The sequence below is a fragment of the Anolis sagrei genome, chromosome 4 (genome assembly GCF_037176765.1).
Source record: "Anolis sagrei isolate rAnoSag1 chromosome 4, rAnoSag1.mat, whole genome shotgun sequence".
Classification (NCBI taxonomy): domain Eukaryota; kingdom Metazoa; phylum Chordata; class Lepidosauria; order Squamata; family Dactyloidae; genus Anolis; species Anolis sagrei.
In genome coordinates, this window is record NC_090024.1 from 185,382,328 (window position 1) to 185,407,207 (window position 24,880).

The 24,880-nt window shown below is 42.3% G+C and overlaps 2 protein-coding genes and 1 non-coding gene across 3 annotated transcripts in view; 1 reads left to right on the plus strand and 2 right to left on the minus strand.

Moving 5' to 3' along the window:
* ELAPOR1 (endosome-lysosome associated apoptosis and autophagy regulator 1) overlaps positions 1 to 4,043 on the minus strand; it is an 87,649-nt gene extending 83,606 nt beyond the window's left edge. Inside the window, exon 1 of the mRNA XM_060773219.2 lies at positions 3,594 to 4,043. Within this exon, the coding sequence (XP_060629202.2) occupies positions 3,594 to 3,785 (192 nt within the window). The 5' untranslated portion in view covers positions 3,786 to 4,043. The remainder of the gene's footprint in view (positions 1 to 3,593) is intronic.
* A 2,668-nt stretch (positions 4,044 to 6,711) lies between these two features.
* On the plus strand, positions 6,712 to 14,403 carry CFAP276 (cilia and flagella associated protein 276). Its single transcript, XM_060771541.2, has 5 exons — positions 6,712 to 6,810; positions 10,923 to 11,039; positions 11,321 to 11,436; positions 12,761 to 12,894; positions 14,038 to 14,403. Exons 1-5 carry the CDS (start codon positions 6,730 to 6,732, stop codon positions 14,106 to 14,108), a joined length of 519 nt encoding a protein of 172 aa, XP_060627524.2. The 5' UTR covers positions 6,712 to 6,729; the 3' UTR covers positions 14,109 to 14,403.
* A 6,483-nt stretch (positions 14,404 to 20,886) lies between these two features.
* Positions 20,887 to 21,279, minus strand: LOC132775306 (small Cajal body-specific RNA 2). The gene has a single exon (XR_009631511.2). It is a non-coding gene; the product is annotated as a small Cajal body-specific RNA 2 (non-coding RNA).
* Positions 21,280 to 24,880: the final 3,601 nt, after the last annotated feature.

Below are 24,880 nucleotides of genomic sequence, written 5' to 3' on the forward strand. Positions count from 1 at the left end.
TTTTTTGCAGAGCTTCCTGGACTGTGCAGTCCCTTCCCACTGTTTAGCTGCTTTCTTTTTCTTGTAGAAAATGTGGTAATATATAAATCCCCTCTTCCATACCACCCAGCTGTGCTCCTTACTAACTGTATCTCACCCTTCTGTTCTTTTCTCTTCTGACTATGGGGAACAGTTCCACCTGGCTTTCTGTAATACAGTATATTTGCACTACTCACTACTACAAGCTAGTGGTGAATTGGAGAATTAAAGGCATTTTGTCAGAAGAATATAAAATGTTTGCACAGGCACAATGCCACACCTACATATAAATCTCAGAACTTAGCTTCACAGACATACATACAAAGTAACACAGAAATACACATTTCCTATGATACATTTGACCCAAGGTGCCATTGACATTCAAATGGAATGAAAGTGGTTTCTAGTAGTTGTGCCATTTTTTGCAGGTTCAATTTTCACTGCAATGAAATGGAAGGAATCCCGATAAGCCTGTCATGAAACTGCGACAGGGAAAATAAATGTTCCAACAGCTGTGTGTTAGCTACCTGTTAACATAAAAAGAACCTGGCATTTCCAGATCCCCCAACCCTAAAAAAAACAAAAACAAAACATGTATGCATGCAGCAAGAAGTGTAAACCACTTCATCCAGTTCAGCTCATGGAATATTACAATGGTCTCTCCAGCGGGCAAAGTAACAGCTGTTATAAACTCCCTTGCACATGGAATTTTTTTAATGCATTTCCTGTCTTTGTTTCACTGTCTTTGATTTTTGTTTCCATAATTCATATTGTCCTTATCACTTTCCACTTGTTGGAAGGGAAAGAAAAGGAAACAAAAGGAGAAAACTAAACAAAAACAGGAATGCTTAGGGAGAAGCAAATTGTTACTCTTTGTTGACACAATACTGGCATCAGACTCGCCAACTGCCACGTTATCAAGAAGAAAAAAGGAGTTGCACACAGTAAAGTTTCTGAAGATAAATTGCAGTTCAGTATTAATGAGGGGTGTGGGATGAAGGAAAGCAAATATTAGCTTCAGATGGCTAAGTGGCACTGCTTCTCCAGTTAAGTAATTGTCTCTCTTGATTCTTAACATCAAACTGCGTACTTCCGATTATTTGTGACTAAAGCCAAGGCAGGCTATGGAGAGTTTTAAGAGGACTACAGAATCAGCACACCTGTTAAGGCTAGACAGAGACCCACTAAAACAATACCAGTTGCTATGATATATTAATCTTCCTAAATACACTAAAATAACAGATCATGTCTAATCTTTGAAGCTAAACAGGTTCCATTCTGTTTAATACTTGGATGGCAGCCACTGGCCCAGGTGCTATTGGCTATATTTCAGAAAAAGGAACTGGCAAAACCACTTCTAAGTATTCTTTGCCTAAGAAACTCCTATGAAATTAAGGAGATCACTATAAATGACTAAAAGGTACATGTGCAAAGACGTTTTATGTTGAAAGACTTTATTATAACACCTTACCTGTCTTGCATGGATACGGAAATTCAATACAGATAACACCCGAAATGTACCAAATCCTGTCTGATCTTGGAAGCTACTCTGGGTCTGTCCTAGTTAGTATTTGAATGGGAGACCACAAATGAATACAAGGTACCATAGCCTACATTTCAGAGAAAGGAAACACCTCTTGGCTGTTGTCTAAGAAAGTCAAATGAAATTTATGGGCTTGCTGTAAGTTGACAGGTGACTTGAAAGCACATGTACCTTAAAAGACCTTGATGTAGCACAAGGCTGTGTGGCACAATAAACACATTCATTTTAAAAGCCTGGAAAGATGAATATATCTATTATACCATAATTTTTCAGTGCCAGACGCATTTGATTCCCAGAGACAAGAAAGGTTTCTGAAAAGTAAAGTGCAAATTCACTGCAACATTTGCCTCTGAGTGTCTGATCTTAGAAGCTAAGCAAGGTCAACCCTGGATAGTACTTGGATAGGAGATCACCAATAAATACCAGGTGATATAGGCTATACTGTAGAGCAGGCATGGGCAAACTTAGGCCCTCCATGTGTTTGGGACCAACTCCCACAATTCCTATCAACCTGTAGGCTGTTAGGAATTGTGGGAGTTGAAATCCAAAACACCCAGAGGACCTAAGTTTGCCCATGCCTACTGTAGAGGAAGGAACTAGCAAAACCACCTCTGAGTATTCCTTTCCTAAGAAAACTTTATGAAATTAATGCGGTTGCCACAAATCGACAGGTTTCTTGAAGGCGGACATATGTTTCTTCAAAGACTTTGTTGTAACACAAGGCTGTGTGGCACAACAAATACAGTAGACTCAGTTAACCGGATTGGAAGATGCCAGATAAATGCAGTTTCTGGTTGCTTGAGAGTTCAGCTTCAAAAAAGACCTAGCTAATTCTGTACCCCATACAACACCATATCATAAATTCTGTAGTGATTTAATATTAATATTGAAACACAGCAATTAAAAGCAAATAAAGCCAAACCTAATGTAATCCAGTTTTACTGTAATATGAAACAGCTTTTTAAACATTGAAAATATTATTGGGTTGCTGTGAGTTTTCTGGGCCGTATGGTCATTTTCCATAATAATAATAATAATAATAATAATAATAATAATAATAATAATAATAATCTTTGTATTGTCGAAGGCTTTCATGGCCGGAATCACTGGGTTGTTGTAGGTTTTTTCGGGTTGTATGGCCATGGTCTAGAGGCAATCTCTCCTGACGTTTTGCCTGCATCTATGGCAAGCATCCTCAGAGGTACGTCACTACCTCTGAGGATGCTTGCCATAGATGCAGGTGAAACGTCAGGAGAGAATGCCTCTAGACCATGGCCATTCAGCCCGAAAATACCTACAACAACCCAATAATAATCTTTATTTGTACTGTACCACCATTCCCTGAGGGGACTCAGGTTGGCTAACATGAGGCCAAGCCCAAAGATACAATACAGGAGAATACAAAAGCATTCTCTCCTGATGTTTCACCCACATTGATGGCAGGCAACCTCAGAGGTTGAGGGGTTTATAGATCTGTGGAAGATCCCGGGTGGGAAAATAGATATATAAACCTCACTTGCCTAGTTTCCAACAGACCTCAGAACCTCTGAGGATGCCTGCCATAGATGTGGGCGAAACGTCAGGAGAGAATGCTTCCGGAACATGACCACACAGCCTGGAAAACTCACAGCAACACAGTGATTCCAGCCATGAAAGTCTTCAGCAACACATTGAAAGTATTATTTCTTCAATTTGGAGAGTCTACTGTACTGAGTCTACATTTTATGGTGGGGTGAAGGTATTTGTTTATTTATTTATTATGCCTCCCAAGGACCACAGGAGGGGTTTCTGAGAAGCCTGCGCCTTTCCCTCTGCCTGCTTCACAGAGAGATGGAGCCTTTTCCTCCCTGTCAAAGAGGCAGAGTCCTCATCCAACCGCCTTGGTCTCCTCAAAGAAGCTGGGTCACTTCGGAGTGGAGTTGGAGGGAGAGGAGGAGGCAGGCTTGGTGGTGGTGGGTCCTCTGGGTCTCCCCTTCCGCAGCCCTCACTGGGCCCTTCCTGAGGGAGGAAACGTCCCTTCTTCCTGGCTTACCTCTTTGCAGGCGTGGAGGTCCTCCCCTCGGGCCACGGCACCTGCCCAGAGCAGCAGCAGCAGCAGCGAGAAGAGGAGCGGGAGGGACCTCTTCCCGGTCCCAACAGGGAGGCACAACGACGGGGAGGAGAATAACGAGGGGCAGCACTCTTGTACACCCAGCAAGGGATGGAGACCGCCAGGCTCAGCCATACTGGCGAACGGGGAGAAAGGCGACGAACAGGTGTGACAGCAGCAGCAGCACTCCTCTTTCCTCCTCCTCCTCCCTCCTCCTCCTCCTCTTCCTCACTGACGGCCCAAGAAGGATGCAGTAGCGGCGGCGGCAGCCTCGCCTCCAACTGGTCCCGCCCCCCTTGTCAGGTTCGGCACCGCCCACACTTCGTCGCCTAGCAACCACAAAGCTGCCGGGCCTCGGAGGCGGAAGCGCACCTGAGGGCTTGGAGTCGAAGATGCTCCTCTTCTTCCCCCCCTCCCCCACCCCCACCCTGCGTCCTCGTGAGCGCGCGCGAGCCAGCCGGAAGCGCTACTCAAGAGGTCGCGCTTGGTTGCGCTCGCGCGGATCTTTTCGAATGGAAGCGAAATGACAGAAAGAAAGAGAAGGGGGGGGGGGGGAGGAAAGAGGAAAGAGGGCGGGGCGGCCGCGTGCTGCTGGCCTGGAGCGCGCGGACGAACGGCGCGCAGCAGCAATATCTATATCAGGCATGGGCAAACTTTGGCCCTTCAGGTGTTTTGGACTTCAATTTCCACAATTCCTAACAGCCGGTAGGCTGTTAGGAATTGTGGGGATTGAAGTCCAAAACACCTGGAGGACCAAAGTTTGCCCATGCCTGATCTATATAGATATACTTATTTTATTTATTTGCTAGCCATCCCCTGCCACGCGTTGCTGTGGGCCAGTCTGGTGATCTGGAAAATAAAGTAACGAGAAAGTGTTGGTTTCTAATCTATGTAATTTCTTTTATGCTTGTGGGTAAACAGTATTTCTTGTTGTATTGTCGAAGGCTTTCATGGCCGGAATCACTGGGTTGTTGTAGGTTTTTTCGGGCTACATGGCCATGGTCTAGACTGCATCTTTGCCAAGCATCCTCGGAGGTAGTGAGGTCTGTTGAAACATTCACACCTAGCTCCAGCAGACAAGAATCCTTTGTCCCACCCTGGTCATTCCACAGATATATAAAACCTTTTTCCTAGTTCCAACAGACCTCACTACCTCTGAGGATGCTTGCCATAGATGCAGGCGAAACGTCAGGAGAGAATGCCTCTAGACCATGGCCATATAGCCCGAAAACAACTACAATAACCCAGTATTTCTTGTTGTTTCTTTGTCAGTGTTGATGTGAAGAGGGGAGGGGGACTCAGGGCGGCTTCACAACAAACACTCATTCGAGTGCTAACCACAATTATAAAACATATTTAAAAAACAGTTCATTAAAATATTAAGAAACATTTGATTAAAATCATGCTGGTTTAAAATCAGTGCCTGGGACAGTCCATTCTCATACATATCACAATGAGTCTTATTCCCGATTGCAGCTGCTATTGTTCAATTGCTTGGTCCCATAACCAGGTTTTGAGTTTTTTTCTAAAGGACAGGAGGGAAGTAGCCAATCTTATGTCACTGGGGAGAGAGTTCCACAGGTGCGGGGCCACCACTGAGAAGGCCCTGTTTCTCGTCCCCACCAGTCACGTTTGCGATGGTGCTGGGATCGAGAGCAGAGCCTCTCCAGCTGATCTTAAACTTCGTGGTGGTTCTTAACCAGAAATACGTTATACATCCGTACATTCACACACCCCCCTCTCTCTCTATATATATATACACACACACCCCTATATAAATACCTATATATCACGCATGGGCAAACTTCAGCCCTCTGGGTGTTTTGGACTTCCAATTCCCACAATTCCTAACGGCCTACCGAAGGCTTTCATGACCGGAATCACTGGGTTTTTGTGTGTCTTCCGGGCTGTACGGCTTAGACGATGCAAATGGATAAGGAGTTGAACTGGAAGACATTGATAGTTTTAATGTTTTTTTATGGATGTTTATTATGTTATATTAAATGTTTTTAATTGATATGTATATATGTATGTTGTGGCATCAAATCGTTGCCAATCTGTTTGCCGCCTTGAGTCGCCTTCAGGCTGAGAAAGGCCAGATAAAAATGCTGTAAATAAATAAATGTTCCAGAAGCATTCTCTCCTGAGGTTTCTGGCTACTAGTATTTTAAAAATACTAATCACCTCCCAACAAAGGATTCCCCCCGGACAGGAAGCAGCCAGACCTTGAAAACTGCTAGGCCATTAAATGCTAATCAGGCTGGCCAACTGCAACATTCACATTTGCCTCAGGCAGACAAGAGTTCCTTCTCCCAGCCAGGACTTTCCACAGATATATAAACTCAATTTTCCTAGTCTCCAACAGACCTCACCACCTCTGAGGATGCCTGCCATAGATGCAGGCAAAACATCAGGAGGGAATGCTTCTGGAACAAACAGCCCAGAAAACACACAACAACCCAGTCTACCAGCTGTTAGGAATTGTAGGTGTTGAAGTCCAAAGCACCTGGAGGGCCGAAGTTTGCCCATGCCTGCTCTCAGTTTGACTCCCCTGGCTCAATGCTATGGAATCCTGGGATCTGTAGTTTGGTGAGGCGCCAGCACTCTTCGGCAATGAAGGCCCGAGGCCTTATAAAACTACAACTCTCGTGATTCCGTAGCACTGAGCCATGAGAGCCCCAATTAATTTCAAATGACATTAATCCAACAGCATAAAATGCACCCTAGAGGCATAAAACAATTTCCTTTAGGCTATCAGAACTATAAGAGAAAGTGGATCTAATTTAAAAAAAGAAGAAGAAACCCCTCCAATATTGTTTTATTTGAAGGGGAGGAAATGTTGATCTGCTGAACGTTGCGCTTCGGCTTCAACATCTGTCCTTTGTGGCAAATCCTGCCTCAGCCGCCTGCTGTTCCTCTTTCCAGCCCTTAGGGGTCGCTTGAGAGCCTGGCTGTTTCCTAGCAACCTCGATGGAACCTCCTAAACAAAGGTGACAGAAGCCCAGGTCTGGTGCTGCTGCTGCTGCTGGTGGTGCTGCTGCTGGTGCTACTGCTGCTGGTGGTTCTGCAGCCTTGGAGCATGGCCACCACCATGAACCCCTTCCCATTCCCAGACTCTGAACATGAAAAAGACAACACTGGAAACAACCAGACTTTCCCGGTAAGAGATCATTTTTTAATATGAAAAAGTTGTAAATGTATTAAATATATGCACATTCATTTATTTTATATGCCAGCAAAGTATCATCAGACTCATAGTGGTGGAGGGAGGAAATAATATGAAAGCCTCCTTCTTTGGAGGCTTTTAAACAGAGGCTGGATGGCCATCTGTCTGGGATGCTTTGAATGCAATTTTCCTGCTTCTTGGCAGGGAGTTGTACTAGATGGCCCATGAGGTCTCTTCCAACTCTATGATTCTATGATTCAAGGGAGCTACTAGAGGAAACCTGAAGCACTTGCCTAGTTTCCAACAGACCCCTCAACCTCTGAGGATGCCTGCCATAGATGTGGCAAGACGTCAGGAGAGAATGCTTCTGGAACATGGTCATACAGCCCATCCTTCAGGCAAGAGATGAACTTTTTTCAGAAAGGAAGGGAAAAAAATCTTTTAATAACACCTGATAAGGCATGCAAACAAAACCTCACTACCTGTGAGGATGCTAACCATAGATGCAGGTGAAATGTCAGGAGAGAATGCCTCTAGAACATGGCCATATAGCCCGAAAAAACCTACAACAACCCAGTGATTCCGGTCATGAAAGCCTTCGATAATACATGCAAACAAAAATTCAGTATCTGTTGACTAAAAGTAAAGCATTCAGTCCATACTTCAGGAAACAATGCCTGACTGCTCACTGGAGGGAAGGATATTAGAGGCAAAGATGAAGTACTTTGGGCCACATAATGAGAAGAATCATAGAATCATAGAATCAAAGAGTTGGAAGAGACCTCATGGGCCATCCAGTCCAACCCCCTGCCAAGAAGCAGGAATATTGCATTCAAATCACCCCTGACAAATGGCCATCCAGCCTCTGCTTAAAAGCTTCCAAAGAAGGAGCCTCCACCACACTCCGGGGCAGAGAGTTCCACTGCTGAACGGCTCTCACAGTCAGGAAGTTCTTCCTAATGTTCAGATGGAATCTCCTCTCTTGTAGTTTGAAGCCATTGTTCCGCGTCCTAGTCTCCAAGGAAGCAGAAAACAAGCTTGCTCCCTCCTCCCTGTGGCTTCCTCTCACATATTTATACATGGCTATCATATCTCCTCTCAGCCTTCTCTTCTTCAGGCTAAACATGCCCAGTTCCCTAAGCCGCTCCTCATAGGGCTTGTTCTCCAGACACTTGATCATTTTAGTTGCCCTCCTCTGGACACATTCCAGCTTGTCAATATCTCTCTTGAATTGTGGTGCCCAGAATTGGACACAATATTCCAGATGTGGTCTAACCAAAGCAGAATAGAGGGGTAGCATTACTTCCTTAGATCTAGACACTATGCTCCTATTGATGCAGGCCAAAATCCCATTGGCTTTTTTTGCCGCCACATCACATTGTTGGCTCATGTTTAACTTGTTGTCCACGAGGGCTCCAAGATCTTTTTCACACGTACTGCTCTCGAGCCAGGCATCCCCCATTCTGTATCTTTGCATTTCATTTTTTCTGCCAAAGTGGAGTATCTTGCATTTGTCACTGTTGAACTTCATTTTGTTAGTTTTGGCCCATCTCTCTAATCTGTCAAGATCGTTTTGAATTCTGCTCCTGTCCTCTGGACTATTGGCTATCCCTCCCAATTTGGTGTCATCTGCAAACTTGATGATCATGCCTTCTAGCCCTTCATCTAAGTCATTAATAAAGATGTTGAACAGGACCGGGCCCAGGACGGAACCCTGCGGCACTCCACTTGTCACTTCTTTCCAAGATGAAGAGGAAGCATTAGTGAGCACTCTCTGTTTTCGTCCACTTAACCAATTACAGATCCACCTCACCGTAGTTTTGCCTAGCCCACATTGGACTAGTTTCCTTGCCAGAAGGTCATGGGGGACCTTGTCGAAGGCCTTACTGAAATCCAGGTACGCTACATCCACGGCATTCCCCGCATCTACCCAGCTTGTAGCTCTATCGAAGAAAGAGATCAGATTAGTCTGGCATGACTTGTTTTTGATAAATCCATGTTGACTATTAGCGATGACTGCAAGACAGGAAAGCTTGGAGAAGACAATGATGCTGGGGAAAATGGAAGGACAAAGAAAGAGGGGCCGACCAAGGGCAAGATGGATAGACGTTATCCTTGAAGCAAGTGGCTTAACATTGAAGGAACTTGGGGTGGTCACAGCCAACAGAAAGCTCAGCTGTAGGCTGGCCCATGAGGTCATGAAGAGTCGGAAGCAACTGAACGAATAAGCAACAAAAGTAAAGGGAAAGGTTTTCATAATTCTTTTATTTAACACCCCCCCCCCCCCATTTAAATGCTTCTAGCCAATGGTTAGCTGAATTTTAGGTAACCCACTAGTGAGGACTGAACTACTATGTGACAAGACAATTCAAAACGAAATTGAATATGGAAAGCTGAGTCCATTCTTTGCAACGATGGTAGGGAAAATAGCCTTTCCTGCATTGGTTTGTTCCCAAAGGTCAATGAGACAAAGAGTAAGGACTGTAAATTTTAAGATTTAGGCCATATTGTCAAATTATATACTGTATTTCTTTGATTCTAAGACACAGTTTTTATATACAGACACACCCTGGTTTTAGAAATGTTTATATGGAAAGAAAGTGTACCTTAGGACTGAAGAAATTTGGTATCAATAAAGCAGTTGGCATGATTCCTATTTTAAGATAAAGTGACTGTTCTTCCAGTAATATCTGGCCTTTATAAAGTAGTCAGGAGAACACTTTTTTAAAATGGGGGGAATCCAGGAATTACAGATCTATGAATTTAAATGTATGATCTGCATAAATTCGTGGAATACAAGATACAATTACTAAGCACACACAGAGAGAGACACAAATGATAGTAAAGGTAAAGGTTTCCCCTTGACATTAAGTCTAGTCATGTCTGACTCAGGGGGGTGGTGCTCATCTCCATTTCTAAGCTGAAGAGCCAGTGTTGTCCATAGAGGCTTCCTAGGTCATGACAGCATGGAGCGCCGTTACCTTCCTGCCGTAGTGGTAGCGGTACCTATTGATCTACTCACATTTGCATGTTTTTGAACTGCTAGATTGGCAGAAGCTGGGGCTAACAGCAGGAGCTCATCCCGCTCCTCAGATTCGAACAGCTGACCTTTTTGTCAACAAGTTCAGCAGCCCAGTGGTTCAACTTGCTGTGCCACCAGGGGCTCCATATTAGATATTATATACAATATATAATAAATAATATATAATTAATGTAAGGTTATTATACACACACACAGTTTTATATATATGATCATATATCATTCTGTAATTAAGTAACACTTCCTGGCATAGAAGTAAGAGTTCTTGATAGTCCCAAAGCCTTGAAATTTGAGTCCTGTGGTAATGTTGTTGTTATCTGTCTTCAATGCATTTCTGACTTGCGGTGACCTTACCACAGGATTTTATTGCCAATATTTATTCAGAGATTTGCAATTGTTTTCCTCTGAAGCCAAAGGAGTGTCACTTGCCAAGGTCACCATCCAGTGTGTTTCTATGGGACTCAAATTCCTAGTCTAGTATTAAAACCATTACATTCCCACATGCCTTTTCTTAAACATTAATCCAGATGAAAAACAGATGGAGATTCATTTCTGTACAAATTATCTCAAAAATATGTCAATGCACCTCATAAACCTATTTTGGCTGTTGTACAGGCAGCAGGCAGCAGCAACAATACGCATGGTCCATCTTTTCTTCTGCAACCTCTTCCCATTGTCTTTCCTAGCTCAAAATAGCAGAGCACACTGATGAGTGGGTCAAAAGTCACTGATCTTTCCATAACTGTTTAAAAACATTTTACCTGTAATGTAATGTAATGTCCTATATACTGTAGATGATGCTATAGTATTAATTCAAAATTATATATATATATATATATATATATATATATATATATATATATTGAAAACACATTGGTAAGGGGCTTCCAACATTCTAGTTAAAAGGGGAAAAACAAGGAAGACACATGTTCATTCTCATTTTACAGCCTCTGTGGGCAGGGCTCCCCTACCTCACAAATAAATTGCAATTCAGGAGAATATGTTTCTTCAAAATATAAAGGTTTGCAACAATTATTTCAAGCTCAAATGCCTTTTATTGGTCCAGAAAACACCTTATCCTTCGCCCAACCATGCTGTCCCAGAGCAAGACCCCTGGAGTCGTCTCTATGGAACACCTACCTTAGCAAGCATCCGAAGAGAAATCTGGTACTTACAACCTGAGGTAAAAATATTGATTTTTTTTGCTACTTTTTCATTTTCTAGTTTGCCTTTCCCATCACATCATTCTTCCCTTTATAAATGTTGATAAGCATACAGAGAACATATCATTTTCCTTCAATAAAGATCAGTTAGTCTTGATGTTTTCATTGGAAGTTTCTCTCATAAAGGATTACTTCTTGGAGTTAATCAGTCACACATGAGGTTCTAATGTTTATTTACAGCAAGCCATAAATTTATGCATATAAACATGTGAATACTGATTTGCATCCACAATTCATCTAGCCTTCCAGAGACAGTCTGGATTTTCATCTCACCGCTCTGTACAATCACCATGAAGACCTGCTTAAAGACAAGAGCAAAGTAGTTCTCCATAAAGAAACAATCTTTGATACCCATGGGTAAGCATAATTCATTGACTGCCTCGCATTCAGCCAACTGTAGGGTCCCATATTTATATTTATCTTTGTATAACGCATCAAACAAAAGCTTGTAGCTGCAAGGCCAACAATGGCATGTGATTGGATATGCCATATGATACATAAGCTTGAAAGCAAGCACGAGCATTTTAAATGTTTTCATGAAAACTGTCCTTTGTATCATCTGTAGAAGAGCCACATTTCAAGGCTTTCCCTCAGAGCAAATTGGCCTTGCTGCCCATTCACCATAATACAGGAATGTTAGAAGTGTTTTTACCTTCTCAGCAGTGGCCCCTCAGTTGTGGAACACCCTGCTCAGGATATTAGATCAGCCCCCTCCCTCTTGACCTTCTGGAAAAAAAGTGAAAATGTGGATATTTGAACAAGCCTTCAGAATCTAATGCAAGTCAAACATATTAGGCAAAAGTGAACATTGGAACAGCTCAGACAATGATTTATGGATAATGAAACTAACACTGAAGGCATTGCTTTTATATGTTTTATTGAATATATTTTAATTCTATTAATTGTATATTGATAGGCATCAAATTGCTGCCTGGTTGTAAGCTGCCTTGAGTCACCTTCGGGTTCAAGAAAGGCGGGATAGAAATATTGTAAATAAATAAATAAATAATACTTTGGCACATAATCCCACATTAGATTGGTGTTGAAATTTGCACATAATATTTAAGCAAGCAGCTTTTTGTTGCAGATTGGAACTCGGCCTAGTGAATGTGAGGAGGATAATTACTCAGCACTTTAAATGTGCCAGAATATCAATATCTAAAAGTGTAATAGGAAATTTCCAGAGGTCTGAATTGGCAGCGGCCGTTGCCCTTATTGCACCATTCACCGCAGCTCTATAATAAAATTGCATCAAGACCTAATTTTTATCACTTGAGGAATTGAACACAAAGCCAAAGAAGTAGGCACAATGATTGATAACTGCTACATATATTCACTTAATAAAATCCCCCTTGCTCCTTCTGTCACAGTTAGGGCTGGGACGACTTCTATTTGTTTAGGAGCTCAGTATATATAAATATGCAGTTTGCTTAAGGGTCTGTCAACTGAAGGCAATGTAGACATGGACTAGTCTGTATTGCTGAAAGTAAATGTGCATTTAATTTGCAATAATGCAGGTATAACTCTGATTTAATAAATCCTGCTGCTTCTTACTGAAGTGTTCCCTAGCATTTTATTATCTCTCCTAGTTGTTTCAGTGATATACAGCCTGTGCATTTCAGATCACTTTAGCATCAATAATATGCTAACACTTATTCCCCCTCATTTTTGAGCACTGTAGGATACCAAGGCGTTTAGAGCTTGGACAGGAACATGTTGAACCTTCAATTCATCGTCCCACTTCCAGGGGCATCTGTGTAAGACATTGGATCAGCCCAGTAAAAGAGTCAATCCATAGTATTGAAGGGGCCATTGGTAAGCACAACTAGTAGATGCCTATTAAAGAGAAGTTAGCATAAGAACACAAACCCTCCAGAGTTTATGGACCCTTACTTTAAGCAGATCAATATCCTAAACCAGGGGTCCACAAACTTTTTAAACAGAGGGCCAGGTCACAGTCCCTCAAACTGTTGGAGGGCCAAATTATAATTTGGAAAAAAAAACATGACTTCCGCTGCACATATCTTATTTGTGGTGTAAAAAAACATTTAAAAACAATACAATAATTAAAATGAGGAACAATGTTAACAAATATAAACTTGTTAGTATTTCAATGGAAAATGTGGGCCTGCTTTTGGCTGATGAGATAGGATTGTTGTTGTTGTTGTGTACTTTAAAGTCGTTTCCGACTTGGGTTGACCCTGAGCGAGGGCCGGGTAAATGACCTTGGAGGGCCTTAGTTTGAGGACCCCTTTCCTAAACGCACCACTTCCCTGGGTTAGCCTTTCTTGATTATTTTGGCTGTCTCCAAAAAAACACTTTTTTGGAGAACATAATCATTTTTCCTTGAACCTAGTCACTTGTTATTACTTATATGAAAAGCAAAGTGATGTTTGAAAAACTCAACACGGGCTAGTATTCTGAAAGCTTTGCCCAGCTGGTGAGCTACTGAAATGTATGGTATGGCTCTAAAGTAGGAAACAGCAATACCAAAGAACAGTTAGCAGTTCTAAAAAAACACTCTTGGACTGTTTGAAATTTTTTTTAAAGAAAAAAGGTGGGTGAGATTAAAATTGTTTTTATAAGAGCCAAGCAGATCTATCTAGATTGTAGGGCTTTATTCTATTCAAAAAGTAACCTTCTATTGTATGTCCATTGTAAACACAAACATTTTCCTTACTGTTTTGATAGAGTAGGTTTACTATATATATAAAGTATTCATTTTTCTGTTATTCTCAATATTAAGATGTTTTCAAAAAGAGGATTATCTTAAACCGATGTGTGGCAATCCTCAATGCTCTGATACTTGGAAGATTTTTCATTATTTGAAACACTAAAGCCCCTTCTGCACTGCCATATAAAATCCAGATTATCTGCTTTGATAATGTGGATTATATGGTAGTGTAGAAGGGGCCTCAGGAAGAAGTTGACACCATGGCTTTTGTTGTTGTTTTGCAGAGTCTCCACATACAGCAGCCACTAACAGTGGATACTCTCGCAAGGAGAATGGAGGGATCTTCTATCACTAAAGCTGCCACCCAGCTGACTGGCCATGCTGCTGCTTTGATCCTTTCAACCTGCAATCACTTAGTCCTGGGCTAACTCTTTGCATTGAGTTCCCTCATTAAACCATGCAGCTTCACTGAATTCTAGTAAGGGCACAGTGATACTGTATGTCAGTGGTTAATGAAAAATCCCAGACAAGCCGTTTCCTACTGGTAGGTAAATCTACAAACCCAGCAGGCCTAAAAATCCAAAGATTTCATGATGGACTCCGTCAGTCCAGAATAAGGTCAGTTTAGACTGAATCATACCTTATTTGACTCTAATATTACCTATAGTGATCTAAGATGGTTCAAAACTGTTCACAGTAAACTAGCTAAATAAAAGCCACATTTATAGCTTACTCCCAAACTATCAAGTCTTCTGAGCATTTGTTGCAATATCCTGAAAAACCTGTTTTTTCTGTCCTGTATTAAAGTCAAAACTATTGCAAATTTTCAGGAAGAGAATGCATTATATTTTCAGAGACCATGTGAACAAAGAGTGTGCTTGTCTTAAGATGAGAACTAAGATGTATGCAGCCAAAAGTAAACATTTTGGGGTTTTTTTTCCTGATAGATTTGACCATACATGCCAGCAAACTTGAAAACACTATGTAGCAATGCAAATATAAAATAACCCTTTCTGTATTACACATAACCTAGCACACATCTCCTTTGACCTACAGTTTAAGGATACTGTTTGTGTTTCTGTGAATCCCAAAGAGCACTATTTCCTTTAGCACTATATCTTAAGTCAAGCGCTCCAGGGCAAGTCTCCACAAGAACAAACTGCTTAGAGGCCCTGAAGGCTGTAACCATTATATTCAGTCTACTAACCTCTTTCCAAGTGTATCAGGAACAAGGATACACACACAACACTTTACAAGAACAAAATGTAATACTGATTAACTGGACAAAACAATTGAAAATACTTTATCACAATGGCAGTGTGCAGACGACCTGGAACAATAGGCTGTCGCCAAAAATCAACAGCAACCCTGACTAGTTCAAATCACACAGTCCCACACTGCCATCATGATTTTCCTCAGGATGGCAACATAGCTACAATTACTACACAATTTAGCAGGTTTGCCCAGCCTGGTACCTCTCAAATGTCTAATTACTATTATATTTATTTTTACTCCGCTTTATCTCCCAAAAAGGTGGCGTTAATTATATTCCTTCCATTCTGAGCCACCTTGGTCTTCCAAGCAGAGAATACTAGGCTTGGAAAGACTCTGGGTGCCTCTACACTTTAGAATGAATGCAGTTTGAAACCACTTTACCTGCCCTAGCTGAATATTATGAAATCATGGGAATTCTAGTGCAGATGCACCATGTTCCAATACATCTTTAACCCCCTTCCAATTCCTTTGTACATTCTTCCTGTTCTGCTTTCAACCCTTTCAGCAGTACTTTCTTCGCTCTCTCAAAAGAACGTCTGATCTGTACGATTTATTGAAACATACAATCTCCTTCCAGATTTTTGATTACTTTTCCTTACCCATGCCTCACTCTCAGCAATCTTCCATTTACCTTCAAAATCAAGACACTAGTGTTCATTTAGTGTTCAGACCTTTGGAATCATGTAATTTAGCTTTCCTTTCTCCGTTGACTTTTTAATGCTCCTCATTGTGTCTAAGGTTTTAATCCCAGCCAAAATATCAGTGTTTGCTTCCTGAATAAGAATGGCAAACTGTTCAGTTCCTGGAGCAATTAAACATCTCAAGCATTATAACATCCCCGGAAATAACCTTGAGGTTTCACTGTTGCAAGTGTAGCAAAAAAAATGTTGGTCTAGAGTCAAAGCTTTGCTCAGCATTTGACTATCAGAAAAAAAAAAACTTCCACACAGCAAAAATGAGTTTGTAGTGAATTTTCTTAGCAACCATTTCCAATACGTAATGTCAACAGACTTGTTAAGAAATAAAAATCAAGTTCTTACTAATTCGTTTTATTCAATATTGCCTATAAATTTTATAAAAGCCATGTTCTGGGGAGAAAACAAGAAAGATGGAATACATCCATTGTGACACAGCATGTGTCACAATGAGACAAGGGGCTCAACTCTTTCATAAGAACTTAGTAAATAATTAGTTTTGCAGAAAGGAAACAAGAGCTGAAAGAGAACTAAGAAAGATGCCTTAAAGACAAGATTGAGAAACTAAACAGTTAGAAGGTGGAGAAATGAAGCAAGTAAATGCAGAAAAAAATCCACACCTTTTATAAAACTGCAAGAGCTTGCTATATTGTAGGATAATGCAAAGAACAGAAAGAAAGAGAGAAATTCACATTTCTGCAAGATCAAAGAAATGGCAGGAAGTACAGATTTTATACACTGGTGGGAAGACATTTTTCCAAACCTGAATATTCAATTCCTCCAATATTGAAAATGCTTATCGTGTGATGATATCTAGGATTAGTGACGTGTCCTAACTAGGGGACATCCAGTGAGGAGTCTAAATTTGTAGGATTTGGATGCAGGACCAATGTGAAAATAAAGAAGAAAACTGCCCATTTTTTTTTAAAAAAAATGATTTTTTTTCCTGAGTGAACACCTAGGAATCTCTGCTCAACTCGGCCAGAAGTTGATCACAAAATCATACTAGAGGACCTAGATTCCTTGAGAAGGTCTTAGGTAAATCCTTAAGTAAATCCTATGGAAAAACCGGACACTGGTAACTACTGTAATGATGTCCTTTTTAATTGTGTAGCAACTTCCACAAGGTGGCAGCATTCTTAGAAGTTAGTATGGCTCTGAAACATTTAACTATTAGAAGCTCAGCACTGTAGCTATGCTAGTCACTGAATGAGTTAGAAGAGACCATGTGGCCATCCAGTCTAACCACCTGCCATGCAGAACTGCACAAAGCCAAGACCTTGTAAAACTATAACTTACATGATTCTATAGAACTATTTATTTATCGTGTCAGAAGCAAACCGAGGGTACAGTTGAAATGTATTTAAAAACACAAAGTTTTAAAACTTGGCATTAAAATAAATGTCCTTTGACCAGTAACTGGCCACTTGGAGTGCCTCTGGTGTTGCTAAAAGAAGGTCCTCCATTGTGCATGTGAAAGGGCTCAGGTTGCATTGTAGTAGGCAGTCTGTGGTTTGCTCTTCTCCACACTCCCATATCCTGGACTCCACTTTGTGGTCCTATTTCTTAAACTACCAAAGAACTGAGCCATGGTAGTTCAAGGACTCTTCCAGACAAGCCCTATATCCTAGGATCTGATCCCAGATGTCCTGCTTTAAACTGGATTATATGAGTCCCCACTGCCAGATAATCTGGGATAAACAAAGAACCTATTTAAGGAGCTCCGTTGGCTGCCATTCATTTTCCGGTCCCAAATTAAGGTGCAGGTTCTTACCTACAAAGCCCAGAACAGTTTGGAACCCACCTACCTGCGTGACCGCATTTCTGTTTATGAACCCATGCGATCTCTCCGATCTGGAGACGCCCTGCTCTCGCTCCCGCCCTCTTCGCAGGTGTGATTGGTGGAGACAAAGAAGAGGGCCTTCTTCAGGGTGCCCCCCCCCCCCCGACTTTGGAACTCACGCCGCAAGAATATCAGACAAGCCCCCACATTGACAGTCTTTAGGAGCCTGAAAACGTGGCTGTTCCAGTGTGCCTTCCCTAAATAAAGGAAACATTGCCTTGCTCTGACCAATTCCCTGCAAAATGTCCTCAGAAGCACTTTAACTACCTGTTGGGTTGATCTCCCTACATTATCCTTTAAAATCCCCTGCTTAGATATACCCTACCTCTGTTTGCGCACAGTGTTTATTTGTAAAATTTTAATCTATTACATCTGGCCTGGCCACAATGTTTTAAATTTTTTTTGTGTTACTGCTTATATGCGAGTTATATTAATTGTACTGTTTTATTTGATTGCTGCTTTGTTGTTTTACTGATGTGTTGTTTGGCTTGGCCTCATGTAACCTGCCCCGAGTCCTCCTGGGGAGATAGTGGTGGGGTATAAAGTTTATTATTATTATTATTATTAGAAACACAACAAGACGAATCCACAGCAAATCATCAATTTTACATCTTTGTTCTGTGTTTTCTAATTTGTATTCTGTACAAATATGTTTTAATATGTGTATTTTATATAATTTTTTAGATTATTATATGTTTTTAGTGATGTTCTAGCCTGCCTCGAGCCACAAAGAGAGGTGGGTAAGAAATAAAATTATTATTATTTCGTCCACTCCTCAAAAAGGCTTCCCTTGACTCCACGGTGCTGAACAATTACAGACGGATCTCCAACCTCCCTTTCTTGGGTAAGGTGCTGGAGCGGGTGGTCACCTCCCCGCTCCAGGGCTTTTTGGATGACATCAACTACCTAGATCAGTCACAGTCTGGTTTCAGGCCTGGTCATGGCACCGAGACAGCCTTGGTCGCCTTGGTGGATGACCTCCGTAGAGAGCTGGACAGGGGGAGTGTGACTCTGTTGTTTCTCTAGGACATCTCAGCGGCTTTCGATACCATCGATCATGGTATCCTTCTGGGTCGTCTCTCTGGGATGGGTCTCGGGGGCACGGTTTTGTCGTGGCTCCGGTCCTTCCTGGAGGGACAAACCCAGATGGTGAAGCTGGGAGACACCTGCTCAGATTCCTGGCCTTTGACCTGTGGGGTCCCGCAAGGCTCTATCCTGTCTCCCATACTTTTTAACATCTACATGAAACCGCTGGGAGAGGTCATCCAGAGTTTTGTGCCATCTCTACGCAGATGACGCACAATTCTACTACTCTTTTCCACCTAATTCCAAGGAGGCCTCTTGGGTGCTGGACGAGTGCCTGGCCGCTGTGTCTATCTGGATGAGGAGGAACAAGCTGAAGATCAATCCCGACAAGACAGAGGTCCTCCTGGTCGATCGCAAACCGGATCAGGGTATAGGTTGGCAACTTGTGTTGGACAGGGTTACACTCCCCCTGAAGCCACAGGTCCACAGTTTGGGAGTCCTCTTGGACTCATCGCTCTCGCTTGAGGTTCAGGCGTCGGTAGTGTCCGGGAGGGCTTTTGCACAATTAAGACTTGTGCTCCAGCTGCGACCATACCTCACCAGGGTGGTCCATACCTTGGTCACCTCTAGATTGGATTACTGCAATGCGCTCTACGTAGGGCTGCCCTTGAAAACGGCTCAGAAGTTCCAACTGGTCCAACGGGCAGCAGCCAGGATGTTAACCGGGGCTCATTACAGAGAGAGGTCAACCCTCCTTTTTAAGGAGTTCCACTGACTGCCGTTTATTTTCCGAGCCCAATTTAAGGTGCAGGTGCTTACCTACAAAGCCCTGAACGGTTTGGGACCACCCTACCTGCGTGACCGCATCTCCGTCTACGAACCCACGCGTTCACTTCGGGCATCTGGAGAGGCCCTACTCGTGATCCCGCCTGCGTCGCAAGCACACTTGGTGGGGACCCGAGACAGGGTCTTTTCTGTGGTGGCCCCCCGACTCTGGAACGCCCTCCCAAGAGACCTTAGACAGGCCCCTACACTGGGAGTCTTCAGAAAGAACTTGAAGACCTGGCTGTTCCGATGTGCCTTCTCAGATTAGGAACCTCCAATACCAAGTCCTAGAAGCACTTTAGTAGAACTAAGATTACTGCACACCACACTCTGCACTTACTTATAATCCTACATATCTCCTGCCACATCAGCACTTTTAATCTTGTACCCATTATTCTGGCCCGGCCCAGTTTTATATTGTTTATTCTGCTTAACTGTTTTTAATTTGCTTTAGGTATTGTATTGTGTTTTTGAGGCCTTGGCCTGTGTAAGCCGCATCAAGTCCTTCGGGAGATGCTAGCGGGGTAAAGTAATAAATAAAGTAATAATAATAATAATATTTGAAACACAAGATGAGTTCACAGCAGACACTCTGTTGGCTGTTGTACTGGATCACACGTCGGACAGTTTCTAGGACTGTGTGATGTATCGGCGATTATGCGTGCAGATCCCAGTAAGGTGGCCTTTTGCAGCTGGCAGATGGTAATTTCGTCAGCTGTAATATTGTGTTTAAGTGCAGGCCAAGGTCTTTAGGCACTGGACCCAGTGTGCCGTTCACCACTGGGACAACCTTTACCGGCTTGTGCCAGAGTCTTTACAGTTCGATCTTTAAATCCTCATATTGTGTCAGCTTTTCCTGTTGTTTCTCTGCAATTCTGCTGTCACCTGGGATTGCAACATCGACAATCCATACATCATCATCATTATTATTATCCTGGGATACTGGGCCTGCCTGGAAGGGCCCAAATTGGTGTCAAGCTACATTAATTCCCTATATCCCAGGATGTGATCCCAGATGTCCTGCTTTAAACTGGATGATACGAGTCCCCACTGCTAGATAATCTGGGATAAACAGAAAACCTGGGTTCAGATCCTGCCTGGAAGGAGCCTAAGTGGTGTCAAACTACATCAATTCTCTACATCCCAGGATGTAACCACAGATGTCCTGCTTTAAACTGGATTATACGAGTCCCCATTGCCAGATAATCTGGGATAAATAGAAAACCTGGGGTCAGATCCTGCCTGGAAGGACCCTAAGTGGTGTCAAACTACATTAATTCTCTATATCCCAGGATCTAACCCCTGATGTCCTGCTTTAAACTGGGTTATATGAGTCCCCGCTGCCAGATAATCTGGGATAAACAGGAAACCTGGGGTCAGATCCTGGGATATTGGGCCTGCCTGGAAGGGCCCTAAATGGTGTCGAACTCCGTTAATCCTAGTGTAGGCGCGTCCCAGCTGCGTTCAAGTCGGATCAGAATCGCCTCGATACACATCGGCCGAGAGGAGGGGAGTCCCAGCCTCGGGGCCTCATCTATCTGATCAATTCATCACTTCCGACTCAGAACGTGCCGCCGGCTCGGTGGACCAGCTTCTCCGTACAGCGCCCTTCGAGAGGGCTTCACGGGAAGGGGTTCTTCTCATTTCGGGGCGAGAACGCGGCAGCGGGCCCTCGCCCCGATCAAATAAGATCATCGTGTATCAAGAAAAGAAAACGTCGTAGCGCGGGGACTCATTCGCCCGCCTCTCTCTCTCACACACACACACTCACTCTCTCACTCACGCGCACCATGCACAGGCACGCCCCACGCGCCCTTCCAGCCTCTCCTCCCTCTCACACTACCACGCTCACACCTCTTTCTCTCGCCCCGGCTACTGACTGCGGAACCGGCAAGCCCTGCCCTTTTATTGATTCCGCCGCAGAGCATTTTGGGAAATCTATTAGCTCGCGCTCTCGTGCCCCCTTCTCGCGATGTTTGCAACTTCCAACTTCTGAGGTGGCTTTGTTTGCCTAAGGCTATGTCAGCAATAGATGCCTTTGAATTGTGGTGTTGGAGGGAAGTTCTGAGAGTGTCTTGGGCCACCAGAAGATCCAACCAGCCCATACTTCAGGAAATAAAGCCCGACAGCTCATTGGAGGGAAGGATAATAGAGGCCAAGATGAAGTATTTTGGCCACATCATGAGAAGAAAGGAAAGCTTAGAGAAGATAATTATGCAGGGGAAAATGGAAGGAAAAAGGAAGAGGAGCCAACCAAGGGCAAGATGGATGGATGTATCCTAGAAGTGACTGGCTTGACCTTGAAGGAGCTGGGGGGTGGTGACGGCCGACAGGGAGCTCTAGCGTGGGCTGGTCCATGAGGTCATGAAGAGTCGGAAGCAACTAAATGAATGAACTACAAACATGTCAACCATAATGATATCAGTTTGATGTCTTAACTGCCAGGACTCAATGCTATGGAATCCTGGGAGCTGTAGTTTTGTGAGGTATCCAGCACTATTTCATAGAATCAGAGTTGGAAGAGATCTCGTGGGCCAACTCCCTGCCAAGAAGCAGGAAAATCACATTCAAAGCACCCCTTCTTTTTGACAGAGAAGGCTAAAGACCTTGTGAAACTAAAACTCCCAGGACTCCATAACCTTGAGCCATGGCAGTTAACGTGATGTCAAGCTGTCTTAACTCCACAATTTATCCCAAGGCTGTGTCTGCAATAGAGAATTGTATCACTTTTTGACACCACATTAACTGTCATGGCTCAATACTATGGATTTCTGGGATTAGTATGAGATATTTACCCTTCCCTGAAAGAGAACAAACTACAAGTCCCAAGATTCTAGAGCAGGCAGTCCAAAACACATGGAGAGCCCAAGTTTGTCCATGCCTGTTCTAGAGGATGGCAGTTATGGCAGTTAACGTGGTGCCAAACTGTTGTAATTCTGCCTTGTGGACGGGAGGTTGGATTTCTGGGTTGGTTCTAAGAACCCATTTTGTGCGGACTTTCTGGAAGAAAAAAGGAGGAGGTAGAGAACGAAATAACTCTTCTGTCAATCCTGCATCAGCCACCACAACTGGGATGTTTAGAGCAGATACTTTGTGAAACTCCTGTTTGGAAAAGTTCATTAAATTAGTTGTGGAATCACAGTTAAATGTTTTGGAAATATAAGTAATATAATTGAAGTGAGCCACTGGTTGTCTTCCCCATTCTCATACTCAGAACTATTCTTCCTTCAGCTCCTTTTGCAGTCCTCCAAATCTAAAACTACCCAAAGGAGGAAATACATTTTAGAAACAAGGCAAAATCTGTGATAAACTATGGGAAATATTCAGAGAATAGCATGATGACTTATCTTTGGTAAATTCGACATGGTTGGAAGTGATAGGTGTAACTCATAGTGATCTTTCCTCTGTATAAAACATTGCATCTCGCAATTTTGGCTGAAAGTCCAAACTAGCCTCAGCTCCATCTCTGACTAGCAATGTTAGCTTTGAGTTTTCAAACCTTTCCACCACAACTCTGCCAAAATCAACTATATCATAGTACTCCGTAAGCAAAATCACAACAAATAAATCAATGTTGGAGAATAAACCTAGTTTTTGCTACTGCCATGCCTTCTAATCACCTTCATGTTCAAATTTATTCTTTCTCTCTGCTACTTTCCATGGTATTCACTTGCTTCCAAGTGGGAGAATAGAATGAAAACATGGTGTTTTACATCCAGATTCAAAGAAGTTCAGCTAGCAATCCATTCCCTTGTTTTTCCTGTTTGATTTTTAAAATCTCAATATTGCATTTATAGATAAATAAGCGAACCCAGCTTTGGGGTTAGTTTGTCCCTTTTAAGACTTTACAAAAGCAACTAAATGCATATCTACTTAAAAGTTGCAATGAATTTAATGACCTCTGGGGAAAGTAAGCAATGCTGGGGCTTTGTACTCCATTTGGAAGATGTTTACTACCCCATACCCCCAAGGCCCATTTTTACAAATGACCAGACTATGTCGTATGTTATTTATTATGTTAACTACTTAACATAATAAATCTGTCACTGTTTAAGGTGATAAAAGGTTGTTACTTACTTCTAATTTGTATGTATTACATTGGTATCTAACCACAGGATTTCCAGAAAAGGAGTAACTGAATCACTCATCAACAAAGATACTCCATACGCATAAATACGCACCTTTGTATGCACATTCACTCCAAATAAATAAGTCTTAAGCTGCTTTAAAATAAATCCAGTCACCTCTACTGAAGAATTGTCACAGTAGATCACATTATAGTTATACTCCATATGGGAAAAGTAGTTTGACAAGATTATCTTGGATCCAAATAATTTTTTAAAAAAACACAGACTCAAACCACCTAACTGAAATACAATTTTGTCATCTCACCACACACACCAGTGCAAAATTTGACATTGTACTGTGTGATTAAATGCATGGCATTTTATTTTGTTTAACAATTAAGTCTACATTTCTTCAACCTGGTGCCCTCTGGGTATTTTGGATTTAACGCTTCTAACAATTCATCACCTCTGTTAATAATAACTATAGTTCTAAAGATAAGGAGGATGGCACAATGAGGAAGACTACTCTTGTCAGTCCAAGACTTCCTACTGTTTTGGATTTGAGGATTTGCTTGCAGTATATTTATAGACTATTTACTGCAGAAGCCTTGGACAGAGATGATAACACATAAAACATAAAGTACTGTCAATGTACTAGGTAGAGAGAATAAAAACCTCAGTGGGGTTGGGCGGTTTACAGCCATTTCAATCACTGGGCAATTATCTGTACCACTGTGCCATGGAAAAATATTTAGCTTGCACTGGGCATTGCATCCCTCCTTACTTAAGTGTCTATCTAATACAACCACTTGTGTAACTAACTACCAGTTATTCCAATGTTAACATCTGAAGATTCTTGACTACCCATAGCCAAATAACTGGTTGGTATTCTTGGCCTGAATTCAACAGTGGTATTCTGCTAACAAAGCTTGCTGCACTAGTAGTAGTGCATTTTCAGAATTAGCACAAAGGTGCTTACCAGTCATTTTTTGTTGCATAAGCAACAGTGAACACAAATGTGTAATCCAGGGCAAATAGGCTCTCAGGGATTTTTACTCTGCTAGCAGTATGTTGGATTTAGGCCCTAGTTTCCTATCCCCAGATTGTCTGTATGAATTAAGCAGCAACATGTAATGCATTATCAGGACTACTGCAGAGTTATATGTAAATTATTACTGATCATTATTACTGATGTTCTTCTCTATGAAAATGAAAAGTTCAATGTTTTAATCCCTGTAATTGTCTAGGTATGGGCCACTTTCCTGTTTAACAAAATATTTTTAGAAGGTTATTTATTTATGTATTTAGTATCAAAAGCATTGCATAAATTAGTATAAAAATGATAAAAATAGAAGGAGTGCAGGGGGCTAAATATCTTTTGACCAGAAACGGGCAG